The sequence below is a fragment of the Xenopus tropicalis genome, chromosome 2 (assembly GCF_000004195.4).
Source record: "Xenopus tropicalis strain Nigerian chromosome 2, UCB_Xtro_10.0, whole genome shotgun sequence".
Lineage (NCBI taxonomy): Eukaryota > Metazoa > Chordata > Amphibia > Anura > Pipidae > Xenopus > Xenopus tropicalis.
The window spans coordinates 141,924,754-141,943,836 of NC_030678.2; the positions used below are offsets into that span (position 1 = coordinate 141,924,754).

The 19,083-nt window shown below is 38.5% G+C and overlaps 2 protein-coding genes across 4 annotated transcripts in view; one reads left to right on the top strand and one right to left on the bottom strand.

Annotated features, from left to right (window-relative positions):
- The first annotated feature begins 3,710 nt into the window (after nt 1-3,710).
- On the top strand, nt 3,711-6,588 carry tsfm (Ts translation elongation factor, mitochondrial). The gene is made up of 6 exons (XM_002933690.5): nt 3,711-3,818; nt 3,948-4,100; nt 4,395-4,523; nt 5,065-5,187; nt 5,462-5,540; nt 6,030-6,588. The coding sequence occupies exons 1-6, from the start codon at nt 3,786-3,788 to the stop codon at nt 6,452-6,454; spliced, it is 942 nt and encodes a 313-aa protein (XP_002933736.3). The 5' UTR covers nt 3,711-3,785; the 3' UTR covers nt 6,455-6,588.
- Nucleotides 6,589-10,179: 3,591 nt separating this feature from the next.
- avil (advillin) overlaps nt 10,180-19,083 on the bottom strand; it is a 39,034-nt gene continuing 30,130 nt past the window's right edge. For all 3 annotated transcript variants that reach the window (XM_031897182.1, XM_031897180.1, XM_031897181.1), the window contains 7 exons: nt 18,674-18,853; nt 17,299-17,444; nt 16,208-16,352; nt 15,021-15,209; nt 14,484-14,552; nt 12,012-12,134; nt 10,180-10,447 (listed from right to left, as the gene is read on the bottom strand). In XM_031897182.1, coding sequence (XP_031753042.1) covers nt 10,334-10,447; nt 12,012-12,134; nt 14,484-14,552; nt 15,021-15,209; nt 16,208-16,352; nt 17,299-17,444; nt 18,674-18,853 — 966 coding nt within the window. In that variant the 3' untranslated portion in view covers nt 10,180-10,333. The remainder of the gene's footprint in view (nt 10,448-12,011; nt 12,135-14,483; nt 14,553-15,020; nt 15,210-16,207; nt 16,353-17,298; nt 17,445-18,673; nt 18,854-19,083) is intronic.

Below are 19,083 nucleotides of genomic sequence, written 5' to 3' on the forward strand. Positions count from 1 at the left end.
TTTTTTAACAAATAAGCAAACATTTGAGTTTGGTAAAATTTAGAGAGAATTTAAACTGAAAAAAAATCAAAAATCAATAAATAGGTCTCATATTGTTCTATGGGAAACATAGAACTGCTTGAGGTCCACCTGTTATCATGATATCTGCGTTAGGAAGAAGATTGCCCTTATTACACCTTGGGAATTGGTTACAGTAGGACAGGAACATTTACTCTGCACTGTTTCTCAGCTGATTACAGGTGCAGTGGAAATGTCAAGTGTGCCCCAAGTCTGGGCTATGGGAAGATAAAGAGAGAATGCCAGCAACAAATCAATTGTTCTAGAATGTTATATTTTTAATGTATCGGGGGACATTGTCAGACATGTCTGATGAAGGGGCGTGCCCCCCAAACGTTATATGGTTTGCTACTATTAAAAATCAGCAGGGTTTATCCTGCTTAAATTGTGCCGGTATTTTTGTGCTGTTTGGATCGTGGTGGAGAGTGCCAAAGTCTCTCTTAATACTGTGCACCAGGTGGAACAGAGTGGAAAGGCCAGGAAAGACCAGCACGGTGAGTGTGGATTGGCTTATTTTTAATGTATGAAATTATTGTGTGTGGATTCATTCACCACAAAGGTAGTTCACCTTTAAAAGACATGTAATCCCTACATTTTCCTACCATGTATATAAGGTGGGCACTTCTCCCCAACCTAAACCACATCATTTGTATTGTATGTATCTCCTCCATTCGCCAGCACCGTCACATTTTCTTAAAACAAAAAGCACCTTTCACCCAGCTGCCATTTTCTATTCTATCATCTTTAAACCCTTGAGGTTGGTAGTGCTCTTGTAATATTAAGCCAGTATAACATTAATAGAATTATTTCCCCCATCTCATCGTGTTTTGGAAGGATTGTTCCAGCAGTCATTGTGAGTATCTCTACCCAACAGAAAATTCACAGCACATATACAATGTAATTACAGCATTTTAAATTTAAAACTTGCAAGCTTCTGCAATTTGTCATTGCGATTAAGTTTTCTTCCATGAATGACCGTGAGTTTTTAGATTTAGATTTTCTTAAAAATAGGCTAGCAAAATTTGAGTTTGCAAATATGGCATGACTTTACCTAGGACAAATCCCATTGACTTCTTTAGAAACTCACAAGCTTCTAGATGGCAAATTATTACATTTGAGTTTTCGGGTTTTTTGCACTCAATAAATATCAGACATTTGAGTTTTTTAAAAATAATTCAAATTCAAGTTTTTTAGCATAAAAACACTTGAATTGTGAAAAAAATCAAACTAAAAACTCTCCCACTTAATGTTGCTCGGTTGATTAATAGTCAGAATAGATAGATGCCCCGCAGGGTTCAGATTATCCTGAACCTTCCACATGGCTGCAGGCATAGGTTAACCAATGTTGTGCAGAAAGGCAAGGAATACAAAAAGCATATATTGACAACATTTCCATGCCACCATCTCATCCTTAATGCTGCATTCCAGACTTTCATTCCATAACAACCATTGTCTGCCTTTGCACACCACAGAAAAGGTTGATGGTTTCTGGGCATCCATTGCTCGTAGGTGCTGAGAAAAATAATGTTGGAGGTAATTTTCAGTGCATGGGCACTAGGGGGCATTTTAAGAAAATATGAGATTTAGGCTCATCAAAGGAAAATTCAGATGCTCTCTATTAATTTCTATGGGATTAAAATGGCCTCTTCTAATATGTCTGCTTTTGTCACCTTTTTAATTACATTAGTTGCCCACTGCCATGTTGAAGGAACAGATAAAAAAAAGAAAATCATTTCCCACTTACTATGATTTTCTTTTCCTATGGCAGGGGGCAAGGTCTTACCATCCCTATACTCTGGTGGGGGGAGGAAGTCATCCATTTAGGCTTTTGTATTTCCTATCCCTCCTACATAGGGATTTGACACTGCCATGTTCCAATCCAGTAAAAGAAAATCTTGTTACGTATGTATGTATATTTTTATTTATAAAGCGCTACTTATGTACGCAGCGCTGTACAGTAGAATACATTAATAGAAACAGGGAGTTAATAAGATAATAGATAAATACAAAGTATAACAATACAAGATACAGTTACAGTTGCAATAAGTTAAGAGTCAAAGACACAAGAGGATGGAGGTCCCTGCCCTGTAGAGCTTACAATGTATAATCATATCATATACCTATGATATGATTTTCTGTTTTGTTGTTCCTGTTAGAAGTGAACTAGAGGCGACCTATGTCAAAACCTTAGGATAACCATGTACAGTGCATGACAACCTGTTTTGCTGGTATCCTGGGGGCCAGTCTGACACGGCCGAGTCTGAAATCTCCATAAAACTTCAGAAGACATTGGACTTTCCAAGTTTTTGTACATAAAATAATTTGTTTCTGATATATTTGTTTATGTCAAGATAAAAAATATTTTCTTTATTTTTTAGACATTTAGAAGCCTCTTGTTTCAGAAGTGAAATTACATAAAAATTCTAGCATATTTTGAAAGCTCAGGTTGTTCCCCAAAAAAACCCCAATTTATTATTTCCTGAGGTAAATTAAAAAAGTAAAAAAAAGGCGCAGAATGTTCAAAAAGAATGTTCAAAAATGGTCTGGCAATAAATGTACCCCAAGTGACCAAATCAGCTGTCAGTTGTAGGGTTAGTCGTACTGCTCTACTCCATCAATCCTGCACATACCAGCGCAGCCACCACCAGCCCCAAACATGTCACACTATGGGACTGATTTACTAAGACACGATTTCGAATCCGAATTGGAAAAATTCTGATTGGAAACGAACATTTTGCGACTTTTTCGTATTTTTTGCGATTTTTTTCGGCGTCTTTACGATTTTTGCGTAAAAACGCGAGTTTTTCAGCGTCTTTACGATTTTTGCGTAAAAACGCGAGTTTTTCGGCGTCTTTACGAAAGTTGCGCAAAGTCACTATTTTTTCGTAGCGTTAACACTTGCGTGCAAAGTCGCGCCTTTTTCGTAGCGTTAAAACTTAAAAGGCGCAACGTTTCGCGCAAGTTTTAACGCTACGAAAAAATCGCGACTTTGCGCAACTTTCGTAAAGACGCCGAAAAACTCGTGTTTTTACGCAAAAATCGTAAAGACGCCAAAAAAATCGCAAAATTACCGATCATTACGAAAAAAACGCAATCGGACGCACTCGCCGTTCGTGGGTTAGTAAATGTGCCCCTATGTATATCCTGTATATATATGTATGTATGTATGTATATCTTTATTTATAAAGCGCTACTTATGTACGCAGCGCTGTACAGTAGAATACATTAATACAAACAGGGGGTTAAAGATAATGGATAAATACAAAGTACAACAATAAATACAAATAAATACAAGGTACAGTTGCAATAAGAGTCAGAAACACAAGATGATGGAGGTCCCTGCCCCGTAGAGCTTACAATCTATATGGGAGGGGTAACTAACAGACACAAATAGGCAAATGTAGGTGCTGTAGGTCACAGTGGGTGACATTACAGTATAAGTGCCATATCAATCTATCCCCTGCAGCCCACACCTGCAGCAACCCTCCAGTAAAGCCTCTTTAGCTGAGCGCTTAGCGCCACACAATTCTACATCTACGTGACATCACAACTCTCCCGCCCACATATTAGTCACATGGTTGTGACACAACTTTTTCCTCAAATCCCCTTCGTTCTTATGCCTACACCATAATTTTAGTCCTTCACAGATGCAACTTTATTTGTTACAAGCACAGGAACAAAGGGGCACATTTGCGTCATCATATTGCGTCTTGTCATATTCAGGGAACATGGCCGCGCTGTGCAGCAGCCTGCGTGCCAAGGTGAGGAATGAGGCATTCGGACATAGCGGCTGTTGCCTGGGCAGACAGGCAGAATGATTGTAGCGGTGACTGGTAGTGAAAGACAAATGCTTATGTGCTAACATCTCCTCTGTGTTGGTGTGTTGTTAGTTGTTGTGGCGGCAGCAGGTTGGACTGTTACACACAGGCGTGAGGCTACTGGCAGCAGACAAGGAGCTCCTGGTGAAACTCAGGAAGAGGACGGGCTACTCGTTTATCAACTGCAAGAAGGCTCTGGAACAATTTAGCAATGATTTTAAACAAGTAAGAGGTTAAAATGAAAGAATTGTGATTGTAGAAGTATGCTTCCCTCATGAACTGTGTGGGGAGTACCAGGTGCCAGCCTGCCTGTGCCCAGCCATGTTATATTCGCTGCTTATCAGGGAATGTCATAAAATAGGGAAACATTTCCAGGTTTAGTCACCTGTAAATCTACAGCAGAACCTTCTTCTGTTAGCTGTACCTCTTTGATGGAAGAATATCAACAGCGATACTTGTCACACATCTATTTGATATGTGCACACACTCGTTCTTCTCATATTCATTTTGTTTTGACAGGCAGAGACGTGGCTGCACCAACAAGCTCAGAAAGAAGGCTGGGACAAGGCTTCCAAACTTCAAGGAAGAAAAACTACAGAAGGTCTTGTGGGGCTGCTGCAAGATGGCAACACATCTGTGATGGTGGAAGTGAGTGTCTCTCACTGCAAAAGTCTAAGGGATTGGGTTAAATAATCTGGAGAATGCAGAGGGAACGTCTGAATTTTTAGTTAGCTTTTAAGTTAACCCCTTCCAGAATGTCAGGAAAAGTTTCCATGGGCAAATGTTTTTTCTCATGTGTACAAGCATGACGAGGGGAATAGTGTTACAGTTATTTGCAATTAAAAAGGCACCTGTTTGCCTATCTATTCTTTGAATTGCTACTCCTGGCTCTTGAAACAATGCGGCAGAAGCCAAATGTCTTACAGCCAAGTCTCCAGTTCCAACAATGGCTTTCTTACGTGTTCACTGGGGTTTTTAATGACAGATCATGCAAAGCATTGTGGGAACTGGAGTCCTGCTAGAAGAACTGGCATCTGCTGCATTGTAAGAGGCAGGAGTAGTAGTAGTAGTTCATAAATTAATTTTGCGATAGCATTTATTTAAATGCCTGTAATGCTCATATTTTAGTTGCTCTATTGAAGAAACCTTATCTATAAAAATGGTGGCTTCATAACAAATATTCTTTCAGGTTAACTGCGAAACTGACTTTGTTGCCAGGAATTCAAAGTTTCAGCAGCTAGTTCAGCAGGTGGCTGTGAGCACTCTGAGGCATTGCCAGAGTCATCAGGAGAACATGTCTTCTTATGTAAAGGTTAGTATTTAGATCTCTACTTCATACTACCAACTTAGTACCAACTGCCAACTGCCTTGGAAGTGCTAGAAAATAGGGCTTCTGCATTCAGTAACCACAGTTATAAATATGGTAATATCATCAGTCTTTTTATATTAGACATATAATTCAAGGGAATTCATAAAATGAAATTCACTCTGTTAAACACAGTGTTTTCTTAATATTTTCAGTCTTTTTCACGCTGCTATTGTCTACTTTACTGTAAATATATGTCTTTCTCTTGGTTTTATCTAAGGGTTTTCTAAGCGGTGAAGAACTCTTACAAATGAAAGCTGAGGAGTCATTATTAAAAGATCAACTTGCTTTGGCAATAGGTAAAGTTTCTCCTGATTTTATAGTGTGTAACTGCTTTATCTGTTTAGAATGCACTTCCTTGAATAAACAAAGTCATGGCAACATAGGAAATGGCATTTTGTCGATTTCTTATTATAGTAAAAGGGACATAATACACCCAAAAGCACCTTAGCTAAAAATGAGCACATTGAATGTGTTTAATCTCTGTAAAATGCTGCAAAATATGGCACTTTAGAAAGAAAAATAATATTTTAAGCATGATGATATAGCTCATGTGCCATGTAGCCAACCATTTCCATCTATTAAACCTATAAGGTGACCGTGACCAGTTTTTTCTGTGACTTACATTCTGTTACTTTACATAAATCTGAGTATCTATTCTGTCTATCCAATAACTGCTGATATTTGTAGTTTTTGTATCTTCTTGTCAGTTGTAATAATGCATCATATAAAAATAGCATATCCTTTTATTAATTCTATTTTCTTCTAATCATGCTTGTTCCATGAAGGGAAGTTAGGTGAAAATATGACTATGAAGAGAGCTGCTTGGGTGAAGACTCCCTCTGATATCTTCATAGGCTCTTATATGCATGGCATTCTTGTAGCAGATGTACCATCCCTATCTAATATCACATTTGGAAAATATGGAGCTCTAGTGATATGCAAAGATTCCGACAGTAACCCTAAGAGCAACATATCTGAAGTTGGACGCAGATTGGGCCAGCATGTTGTGGGAATGAACCCTCTGTCGGTAGGTTCCCTTGAGGATGAATCTAGTGGGGAGACAGAGACAAAGATGCTGGCACAGTCCTTTCTTCTGGAGCCCAGTCTAACCGTGGGGCAGTATTTGCAGCCACGAGGAATAAATGTGCTGGACTTTATACGCTTTGAGTGTGGGGAAGTAGCAGAATCAACAGAATCTAGTCATACTTAACACTTGGACATTCCTTGTTGAGCCTTAAGTATAAATAAGTATAAAATAAATACCATTTTCTTTGTTTTTCTCCCAGATGTATTGTTATTTATTCTGCAATTACTGAATTAAATGCATCTAAACATTTCTAGAAACCATTTTATCATATTATTTCTGTTAATTGGAGTGTGGCCCAGTTATCTTCATTTCGTGGATGTTTTTTATTTTCTCTACAATTTTACAGGTATATTATAGGTAGATTTTTTTTTACATTGCATTCTCTTTAGACTTTCATAAGTTTATGTTTTGGGCCCCAATATTCAAAATTCAGCTTAAGGGTGACAGATTTAGAATGATGACTCCTGAAAAAAAATATTAAAAAAAAAAGACCCAGAATAACCAAAAAAAAGTTGTTTCCCTCATTGAAAGGGTCTGTTTAAGAAGTCTTCCGCTGAAAAATACATTTGTAAGATGTTTGTAAAGATAAAGTATATTTACCTAAATAATTTGGAATACATTGCTTTATCTAAATTTACAGATTTATCAGCCCATTAACCTATTTTACTGCCTTATATATTCCTGACCTATTTCTTAGATAATGTGTAATAGAAAATCCCACACAGAAGCTGATGCTGTGTCACAAATATCTTGTAATGCAATATATGTTCCCCTTGTTTACATGTGTAATAAAGGGGGTGAACCTTTATTAATATTAATAATTTGTATTAATTGACATTAATTACAAATATTAATACATATGCAGGATTAACGATGAAACCTTCTGATAGACTGTTAGTGAGCAATAACTTACACGCACACAAGTAATAATAGAATTAAATAGATTTACTTATCTTAGTATGATTATAGGTACAAGCATAGCCAGTTCTGCATCAATTCAGCACAAACTGGGAGCCCACAACCTTTGGTGCAAGACCTTCAGGTTCCCGATAACCAAGCGATGATCCAAATGTCCCGGCACTCATTCAGGAGTCCTAGGCGAAGCTACTGACCCATGGTGGATGCTCCCTTTTATACCAGAGTTCTTAGCAAACCCCCAACACCAAGTGCTGACTTGTGCAATATTGTGTACAAACTTTTGTCATGAACAAAACCTAGACTTTGTAGAAGGCCTTATTAGTTGCTCAAATAAGTTGTACATAAAGTGTATTGTCTATATGCTGTCTGTTTGTTTATTCCATGGATATTTGCTGGGTAACAATACCTGTGTTTACTGTTTACCCAGCAATATACATAGAACAAAGACATTGTACCTTGAACACTGGACAATAGCTGTCCCAAAATTTGCTGCTTTTACTTGACTCAAACCTAAGATTTGATTCATATGTCAAAGCAGATGTATATATTGTAAATCATTATAAAATCAATAGAAAATCCACCGTGCTACAACATGGGCAGTAGTTTCTGCTTCTAGAGAATGTAACTATCCCTGGGCAACTAAAGCTGTCTCCAACTGGCCTCAGGGAAAATCATTCTGGACTTCAAAATGTTAAACATTTGTTTCTCAAAGTTAAATTTTAGTATGTTACAGGATGGCTCATTCTTAGCAACTTCATTTTTTATTGTTTTTTTTTTTTTTTTAATGATTATTTGGTTTACTCTTCTGCCTCTTGTGGCTCTCAAATGGGGGTCACTGACCCTGACAGCCAAACAACTAACTATTCTCTGTGACACTCTATTGGTGTTGTAACTTTTTATTCCTTATCTTTTTATTCAGCCCCTCTCCTGTTCATCCTGAAGTCTTGTATTTAAACCACTGCCTATCACTAGAGAATCTTAGCTGCTTTAAAGGAGAAGGAAAGGTACAATCTAAGGGGTTTCAAAATAATTGGCACCCCCAGTGATTGTAATTGCTTACCTTTTACCCTGGGCGGTGCTCCTGTTAGTAGAAAACTGCACCAGCCTGGGGTAGCTGCCAGTGATCCTTTTTCTTTCTTTGTGCCGCTTGCACACGTGCAGTATAGTGAAAAGCCGAACTTTAACAAAAAAAGCCAGCTATTTCACCCTACTGTGTATGCGCTGGCCCCAGGACTATTAAAAAATAGAAGAGAGAAGGAAGAGGATCGCAGACTCGCAGCTACCCCAGGCTGGTGCGGTTTTCTACTAACAGGAGCACCAGCAATTGCGCTCACTGCACTAGCAGAACCGGATTTCCATTTTAAAAACCAGAATTCACCTCTTAAAGTCACCAACTTAAAGTCTCAACTCGCCTCATGGTAGCAGCTCCCCTGGTTGAACACAAACACATTTTTATGAGGTTATAGTGCAATTACTCCTATGGAAATCCTTAATCCCTAATGCCAATTACTGGGAGAGGGGATTATGAAATTAGTATTTGTACTTTTACTAATGCCTAATACATCACTCTTATACTGCTGGTATTGTGGGCAAGCTCCCCTTTTTTCTCACAGTGAATAAGTCAGCCAGTTCTTTGTGAAGTTAAATTTATTTGAACCTTGCACTGAAATATACATTTGAAGGTAAATGATTTTAAAATCCATATAGTCAAGCAAGATTAAAAAAACACTTTGGTTAGGAATGTGTTTATGAAGCATGGCACAAATACAAAAATACGATGGACAAATTATCTAGATAAATCTCTGATTATGACATGCTAGTTATCCTAGAGTAAGCAGAAGTAGAGCTGATACTGTGGTAAAGCACTGACAAAATCCAGCACACTGTAAGTAGACTTTTGTTTTAAAAGCCATAAAATAACTAAACAGCCCAATACCCCAATATGACAAACCCCTCTCCCCACATTAAGGGGCATATTTATTATAGTGTGTAAGCCAGCGTCACTGGTGATGAGCTTCACTTCAGATAAGAAAGTGACAGGTTGCTGCAGCATGTTTCAGATTCTGTCTTAGAAAGGACATCAGACTCAATGAAGAGGGAGAGGAGAGAGGTTTGTCATTTTAAAGACTGTTAGGAGTCCTTTTAGGGAAGAAAAGGCTTTCTTATCCTTTAAATTGGTTGTTAATTGTCCAGTGTCATACATTTCTTTTATTTGCTGGAACGCCATGAATTTATCACCCCTAATATCAGAGTCATTCTTGCAGTATTTACTGCTGACCCAAATATTATCCTGTGTAGAGTTCTTATACCCAGAAATTTAAAAAAAAAATGTTAAGGGTAAAAAAAAAAAGTGATTTTTACTTAAAATGTTTTACTATTAAGACCGTAAATACTAGAGGTAAAAAAAGAAGGTAGAATTAATCATTTTATCATTATTCAATATATTTTTATATATGGGGTAACTGAACTCTAAAAATGAATATGGCTAAAAATGCCATATTTCATATAATGAACTTATTGCACCAGCCTAAAGTTCAGCATCTTAGTAGAAGCAATGATCTAGGACTTCAAACTTGTCACAGGATCCCCCCATCATTGAAAGTGACACTGCACATGCTCAGTGAGCTCTGGGCAGCTGTTGAGAAGCTGAGCTTAGGGGTTGTAGCAAATTATCAAGCAGAAAATGAAATTTGAAGCTGAGGCTACAGGGCTGATTATTAAATTATCATGCTAATTGCACTGGTTTAAAAACTGCCTTGTAATATGAACCTAAATATATTACTGATCAGCTTTATATCATGACATATTCTATATATATATATACAGTATATATAGTGTGATTGGGTCCCTAAGCTCAGTAAGTGACAGCAGCACAGAGCATGGGCAGGGAATCAGCAGAAAAGATGATGGGGGGGCTACTGGGGCATCTTTGGGGGCACAGATCTTCCCTGCTAAAGGGCTGGGGGTGCCTTGGGCTGGTACAGAAGCCCAAAACATAATGTACAACATTTCTACCTTACTTCTTTTGGCTTTAGTTTTCCTTTATATAAGTTTGTTAATGTTCAAGCTGTGCCATAATGTAAATTAAAACAATCCAAGCTGTTTTTTCATGTTCAGCTGCTTCCAGGATGGTAAAGCATAGAATTCTTCCCGAGTGATTCCAAAAGTAGCCGCAAAGTCTTGGTCAGTGAGGTAACTCTGTAAAGGTAGATAAGGTTTTGTGACGTGAGGAAAAAATCTTCTGAAATAATAGATATACAGGGCCGCCATCAGAAATCATGGGGCCCCTCACAACAAAATTTTCTGGGCCCCCCCTGTTCCCATGCCCCCAATGGCCCCTCCCCCAGTGACCCCTTCCATCAATTTCCAAGCAGCCTATGCAATAAAATGTCTCTTTAACAAATGGCACACACTACACAGAACACAAATGAGTTTGATATTTGTTAAATCACATTTATTACTATTATTTTATTAATACAGTACAGGCACTTAGAGGAAATGCTTCCTCCTGATCCTCCCCCATTGTCCACCTGCCTCTGGCTCCTACCCCCCGCCATACGTCCACCTGCTTTCTCCGGCTCCCCCCCAGCGTGCTCAGATTTCCCCCCCCCCCCCCCCCCAGCATCCACCTACTTTCTCCTGATCACCCCCCGCATCATCAACCTGCTTCCTCTGGCTCCCCCCAGCGTGCTCTGACTCCCCCCCCCAGCGTGCTCTGACTCCCCCCCCATCATTCATCTGCATCTTCCTGCTTCCCCCCGTGTTCAACTGCATCCACCAACTCCGACCCCCTGCGTCCAACTGCTCTCCCCCTGCTCCCTCGTGCCAGCTCCGGCTTCCCGCTGTGTCCTAGGCTTGTGTCCCTCAGGCTCCAGTCCCCGCTGCATTCTCTGGCTCACCCACCATTGCATCCTCACTTTTATAAGGTCACGCCCCGTGGGTACTGACGTCACAAATACACACGGGGCGCGACCAATCAAATTACCAGCTGACCACCAATGAACCAATGATAGGGCCCGTAATTTTTAAAGGGAGCCTGGGCTAAAAATACTGTATCACGGCCGGGCCCCCTTTAAAGCGAGAAGTGTCTGGGCCCGGGACGACTGTCCCCCCGTGCCCCCCTGATAGCGGCCCTGTAGATATATATAGTGTGTAGGCGCATGGCTATTTGTGGCTGCAGAAACCAGAAAACGTACGTGATATAATAGTGGTCATTCAGACTTCTGTGGAAAATCTCTAATATAACCCACATAGGGCTTTATTACTTCCAGCTTGGCTAGCCACATAAGTGACTGCTTTTAGGTCAAACGGTTTTCAAATAGATTTTTTGCCTATTATTGTAGTATACACAGTGCAGCATATTTTCCTACTCTGTACTTAATTAAACAGCTCCCCTAGTTATACAGGACTTGGTGCAGGCAGTGGGCTTTAACCCTGTATGTTTCATTCACACATGTAACAGACAAGAGACCCCTTAGTGTGAGTTGGCTGGCGTCTTTGTGTGTGAGTGGGCATTGTATTGTGCAGTAAGTGGGGTGGGGGCAGGGCCGGTCTTATAAACAGTGGGGTCCAATTGGGTTTATTTCATGTTCAAATTATTTTTTAGTAGACTTAAGGTTCTATTATCTGGAAAACCTCAGGTCCCAAGCATTCTGTATCTAGATCCAATGTGTTCAGGCTTTTCCACATTTTGGGGGCAGATGCCCCTGCATTTTATTTTTGAAGCCAATGTCATACCTTAACTAGACCTCCCAGAACTCACCTCTTTTCTTGTGGGGTCCACCCCTTCAGGCAGCTCAGGTTTCTGCTTCCCTGTCAGGAATTCAAGAGGATATGTAATACTTGGGGCGGCTTTGTTTGGGGATCGAGCTATCCCATTAACTTCCTACAAACAGAATAAAGGCATACCATTAAACCAGAGGCATGTGGACATTTTTGTGAGACCGTAACGGAAAAAACAGTTGCAATGGGACCAAAATGGAGCTTTGGGATAAATTTTGTGTTTGCATGACAAAAATAACCCATTAGCCATCACTTTGCATTTCTTGTGAATTTAATAGTTTGTGCTCATACGCAGTAAAGACTAGACTAGGGGGCACATTCATGAAAATGCGAGTTCGAATCCCGAATGGGACAAATTCGGATTGGATACAATAATTTCTGAAGATCGCAAATATCACGAATATGCTTACAAAAAAATCGTATTAGTCACGATAATATCGTATTGGCGATCCGAAAGTCACAAAATTTTCGTACCGAACGATTGTAAACAGCGGGAAAACCTTTCCGATTTTTTTGCACAAGCGTACGAAAAAGTTGCGCAGGCGTCAAAAAAGTCATGCTCGCAATGAAAAATTCAGCGAATATACACTCGGAGCGTTCGAATGCATGCACATACTATGTATGTAACTATGTAACTATGTAACTATATGCATTAAGCTGGGTTCAGATCTCTGACAAAGTCGTTCTATACAGACCTCGCTATGTGCATGGGACGTTTATTTGGAAAGAGTCTTTTCCAAACTGTTGCCACAAAGAATGGCATTGTCAAGAATGTTATTGTACACTGTAGCTTTAAGGTTTGCTTTCAGTGGAACCAGCACACTAGTGCAAACAGCCACAAGAACATTATTCCATCTCCAGCAAACTTTTACAGTCAGCATTATGCATTCAGGCAGGTAGTTTTGTCCTGGCATCTGCCAAACCCTTTCTTTTCTGCCAGATGGTGAAATACCAACTACGCTATGAAGGTTTCCATTCATCAAAGTAATGATATACAGTTTCTAGTAGAGATACAGTACAAGCCTAATGCGATGTGATTTTCTGGGTGATCTTGAACTTGTTTTAGCTGAGCTACTTCTTCAGTAAGGTTTATTTATGTTGAATTTATGCTTTGACCAGTTTAAAACTGAAGTACTCTGAGCTATGAGATGCAAATGGCAAAGATATATCTCTAAGCATAATAAAACTTATGTAAAAAACAGATGTAAGACTCCAATTTATCACAAATTTCATATGTAAAACTTTTACTCATGTCTGCTCACATGCTTTTTATTACCAAAATAATTTGGGAGCTAAAAGCACATTAGCCTGTGTTTCAATGGAACTCTTACTAACATTCTATTAACATTCCATTGTGGACAGATTAGAAATGCCAGAAATGCGTCGGTAATCTGACCTTACTATTCATTGTGATTGGTTTTAATGACATGACCAAATAAAATTACTGATTTTGCGGAAGGCCCCCCAGTGATGCAGCATTCCTTCTTTGCACTGTAACATTCCACTTACTCTAAAATTTTCAAGTGTCCTTCAGAACACTCTAGATCAGCGGTTCTCAACCTGTGGGTCGGGACCCCTTTGGGGGTCGAACAACCCTTTCACAGGGGTTGCCATCGGAAAACACATTTTTATGGTTGGGGGTCACCACAACATGAGGAACTGTATTAAAGGGTCACGGCATGAGGAAGGTTGAGAACCACTGCTCTAGATGCTTTACCATTAGTTTATGGTACTGTTCCCCACGACACAGAAAAATCATGGCTAACCCACTGGTGCAAAAGAAAACGCAAATAACCCATGATTTTGTGTGTGTCACGGATTACCTATGGCCCACTATATAGAGAAATCAAACGTGCCCCCACAGCTACAGGGTCTGCTTTCTCTATAGTTATATCACTGCTTACCTTTGATGTTTCTTTCTATGACTTCAAAGCAGGTACTCATTTTATAATTATTTGCCTGGAGGCAAGTCTAGAAAGCACATTGTTAAAAGTGTACTTCCAAATGTGGGCTACTGCAAATGGCAATCCCCATGGGCCTAAGAAATGCCCTTATTTAGCAGATACCATAACCTCTTTGCCTCCACATCATTTTCTATATTTAAATGTGGCTCACAACTACGAAAGGTTGTGGACTGCAGGGAATCTCACCCACATCAAGGAATCTTTCTTAGCCAACTTCAAGCCTGACAAAATTCACACAACAAATGTGATGCCCAAAAGTGGAAAAAACACTGGAGCAATCCCACAGCAATTCTCATGCATGAGATAAAAACAAGAATTAAGTGTGTCTCATATCTGCCCGCACTTCAATAACTGGATTAAATTACCAAATCATTAAATACTAGCCAAAGACTTCTGATGTTTCATAAAACCTTAGCTATATAAGGGCGAGTCTAGAATAAGACAGCATAAATATTTGGTTAATTGTGGAAGCTGAGGGTTCTTCTCACCAGTGTAACTCTGTGAATGACTGCACCTTGACCAAACTCTTTCTTTAGCTCTTCGTAGGATTTCCCACCCTGCAATACAAAACAGATTTAAGAGGAAGTGGCCTTGAGATGAAAATAAGATTTCCATATAGCTCCGACAGAATCACCGTAGTGTTTCATAAAGAAGTTTTTCCAATTTTACAGTCAAATTACCTCTCCTCTGGGATCCAGACTTTTCTAGTGGGACAATGACATCTCATTTGGGGATATTTTTTATGATTTACTCTAAAACATAGGAGCTATGGCAGTATGCTATTGAACTAAAGTTGCTCTTAAATATTTTTTAAATGTAAAAAAAACACTGTTTTGCCAGAGTCTTAGTCACTGATGCAACATTAGACAATCATGCTGTCACAGCTAATTGAATAACAATGGCTATTAATACAACATTGCCCCACATCTCTATTATTATTTTTGTCGCTAGACACAAATATTGGTGTAATCTATGTTATACTTACATAGTGTTTCAGTCAACAAGACATAAAGATTACAACTTACACTCCATTTTTGTGGGTCCCATGCAAGAAACCAGCCTGTAAATATGGGGGGCTCAAAGCCTTGCTTAACGATGAGTATTGGTGTCTCGGAGTCCCTGCCACTTGGATGTGTCTTCAGATATTCCTGGGCAGTTGTGAGTGCCTCCTTCTTCTCGATATCATTGGCCTCAGATCCGATCCATAGGAATATCTACCAGTAAATAAGTGAATGGATAGATGGTGAAATTCATACCAAAGTAATACATATAATCCTACTATATATACTTGGTTATAGAATCAATATTTGACTGTTCAATCTGGTATTTCATGCTCATCATATCACTTATTTCAGCAGTGTCTTTACTGAACAATCTTTTGTATATACTGTATATACCGTGTGCCTTAAAAATAACAGGGCATCTTTGGTACTCATCAAGAGAGGTGCTGTACTGTGGTCCAAACTGGTACAGATATGGGACCTGTTATCCAGAATGATTTGGATCTGGGGGGTCTTTCTATAATTTGGATTGCTAAAAAAATAATATAAACATCAAATAAAATTATAATTAAAATTAAAGATTAAAACAGTCTATGGAAGATGGCCATCCCATAATTCGGAGCTTCCTGGATAAGGGTTTTCCGGATAACAGATCCCATACCTGTGCCAGCTAGTGCTATATACTATGTACTATATACTATGTTTTCTGTATTTCTAACTTATCTAGAACCAAGTGGAAATTACTCCATGTGTTTTTTTTTAAACATAGATTTAGATTTAGCTTTGCCTTTAATTGCTTTAGTACCCAGTAGAGTTTTTGTGTTTTTTACTGTATACTTTGACATAATAAAGCATTAGTACTTTAATTATACCTGATGAGTGTGAAATGGCTGACTTTTCTACTAAAGTTATTGTATACTCTCCTTTGCATTTGTATAGGTGTTTGTTGAGCTCTTCATACTGTACTTTATGGAATTATCCAATCCAGTGACAATATGCCAGTAGACAAAATAGGCAATTTGGCGCAACAGGCGCAATTGCTTTTATTTTTTTGTTATACTTTTAAAGGGTTGAATTTGGATTTTTTTCTTTATCTGTAATAATTGTGTTGTATTATTACTCTTATTTTTTTTATTTTTATGTAATATACAGTGGCAGAATTTAAGAATATCAAGCAAGTGCAGAATAGCTGATATGATTTTCCATCTTACCTGGTCCCATGTATCAAGAATCATGACATCAGTCTGCTCAAGGTCATCTTGGTTGAAGTTGGTCACCTCAGTTACAATGAAGCGGCCTGTCTTGTTTGAACATTCAAATAACCTAGGGTGGAAGTCTGTTACCTCTTGCTGAAGCCTGCAAGAAAAAGGCTCATGAAAAACGTTTTGCCTTGAATACCTGGATACATTATTTTGTTAATAAATGATTTATATGCCAAGATGGTTTTTCAGCAAATTCATGTAGATCATTTGATCTCATACTGCTAAATGAACAGTTACCCTCATTTTCAACATTAGTTCAATAAATAGAGTGTGCAGTAAAAATGCTTCTTTCCTATTGTTTTAATTAAAAATATCTATGGTTTTTGTCATTTCTTGCACTAAACGGCTCAAACATTTAAACTGAATCCCATTCCAACATCCAGGTTTGTAAGAGCTGCTTAAAGGAGAGCTATACCCTGAACACTGTAGGTCTCTATAAAAATATATTGCATTAAACAGCTCATATGTAAAACCCTGCTTCAGCTAAATAAACCATTTTTATAAAAATATGCCCCCTAGGATCATATAATTCACAATGCACACAAACAGACCAAGAGCACACATACATCAGCCAATTAATCGACTTCCTTTCACTCACACACTACTTCCTGTTACAGTTAGAGCTGCATTACTTCCCGTCAGCTGATCTCTGAGGGGGCACACAGCCCATCACTAAATGGTGTCTCAAGGGAAAAGATGTAAAGGGCAATATTTACTGATATATATATATATATATATATTCCAATTTGGTAAGATTATTTAATAGGCTACTTAATTTGATATAAGCTATGTGCTGATTTAGGGTATAGTTTTCCTTTAAAACAAATTAGCAGTCCACTGAGAAGTGCAAGAAGTGCAAAGAAGCTGTTTGTTTCATTTGTAGTGGTACCTGTGAGATCATAGACTTCCAGCCATAATATATATGCACCCTGAATACCTGATTACTGTGCACCTAAATATATTCTTATGCTGAGTACCTGCTATTGTGACCCAAGCGACACACACATTTTATGCAGTATTCTATGAAAATCACCTTTTACCTCTTGTCATTTGCATATGGAGCCTTTCCACCTAGTGTTTCCCAAAACTGGGCAGTTTCATGACCTTCTGCAAGCATCTCTACATTCCCACCAGACAATATGGCTGCCAGTTGTTTAGCCATTTCACGTTCATCCCCACTAGAGCCCTGTAAAGAGCAAAAGACCATGAAAAGATGTCAAATTAATCCATAGCTCTATAATTACCAGTGATCTAAAATGTCACTACAAAAGTAATATTGATGCAATTAATGAAAAACAGTTACTTAGAGGAAGAAATGTCACCAATATTGGGAAAAGAAGTGAATCAAAGAACACTGAACTTTGCATATGGCATTATGCCAGTCCTTTATAAAGTTGCATTCTGTATCTTAATTAACAGAAATACAGAAATAGCATAGGAAAATTTTATAATACAATTTTTATAATAAGATTGCGCTGTGATCCATTTAGCCAGAACAGACCTTGGTATAACACATTTAATAGTTCAAATCCGTTATTTTCCTTAACTAATTGTAAAGAGTTCAATCTGTACCTGACAGAAGCATTGCTGTACACTTTAATTTGTTTTCAATTTGAGAAGAACATAGCATTAAACTGCTGTTTTGTGAGCCATTTCCTTCTTTGCTGTCAGATGGAGGGAGTGCAAATGCTGCAAAACTCATAAATTGCAAATGATGAGCTTAATCACAATTACTGGAGTTTTTATTGATAACATTATAAAAAATCTCTAAAAACTCTAAAAATAATAATTACTATTTCCTATATTAACCTAAAACTGAATTCCAGTAACTGGGGATAGAAATCTTTGGAATCAAGCTTTTCCGAAAACTTGCCAAATATATAAAACTGCAAGTGAGCTCAGAACCACAAAAGTAGGCATCTTCTTGGAGAGTTCACATGTATTTTGAGGAATTTCCTATCCAGGACTTGCAGACATTCATTTCACTAACAAACAGCTAATATATGAAAAATCTGAATCCTAAAGTATGAAAACCCCAGTTATTGCAAGAACGTGCATAATTGTAGATTGTAAGCTCTTTTGGGCAGGGCTCTCTTCACCTCTTGTATCGGTTATTGGTTGCTTTATATGTTACTCTGTATGTCCAATGTATGTAACCCACTTATTGTACAGCGCTGCGGAATATGTTGGCGCTTTATAAATAAATGTTAATGTAATGTAATGTAATAATTGGATTTTAAATAGAACCGACACACTTTTCAACTTTCCTTTCTCTCTCTCCTGCCCTCTTCTAATTTTGCCTATATCCGTGTCTGCTTCTCCTGGATTTCTGACCGCAGAAGAACATCACATAGTATAGGAATACTCTAACACTACTAGCAGACCTAGTGTTTGGGTGCATCTGATCACACTCACCTTTCCATACCATAAATAACTCTCTGATTGGGTCTTGAGCAGGAAAACATCATTGGAATTCAGGGAGGAGCCAAAGGTAGGAACCTCCACAGCTTTGGTGTTGGAAGGTTCTGATCCATTAACCTGAAACAACCTCACTAACCGCTCTGGTTCTTTGTTACCTTTCCTTGATGTGCCCCCCTGCCAAGAAGATGGAAAACACTGAATCAGAGAACATATTCTGTTTCTACTTCATTGTCTCAGGCACCTGAAAGCATTTTTTAGAACAAGTGTATGTACAGTTACATACAAATGACTTGGCTTTACTTATGTATGCTAAAAATACAGGAGTTATCTGGCAGGGATATTTTCAGTATAGATGGACTAGATACTCATACTCTAAGGCAGAGGTTCCCAACCTTTTTTACTCG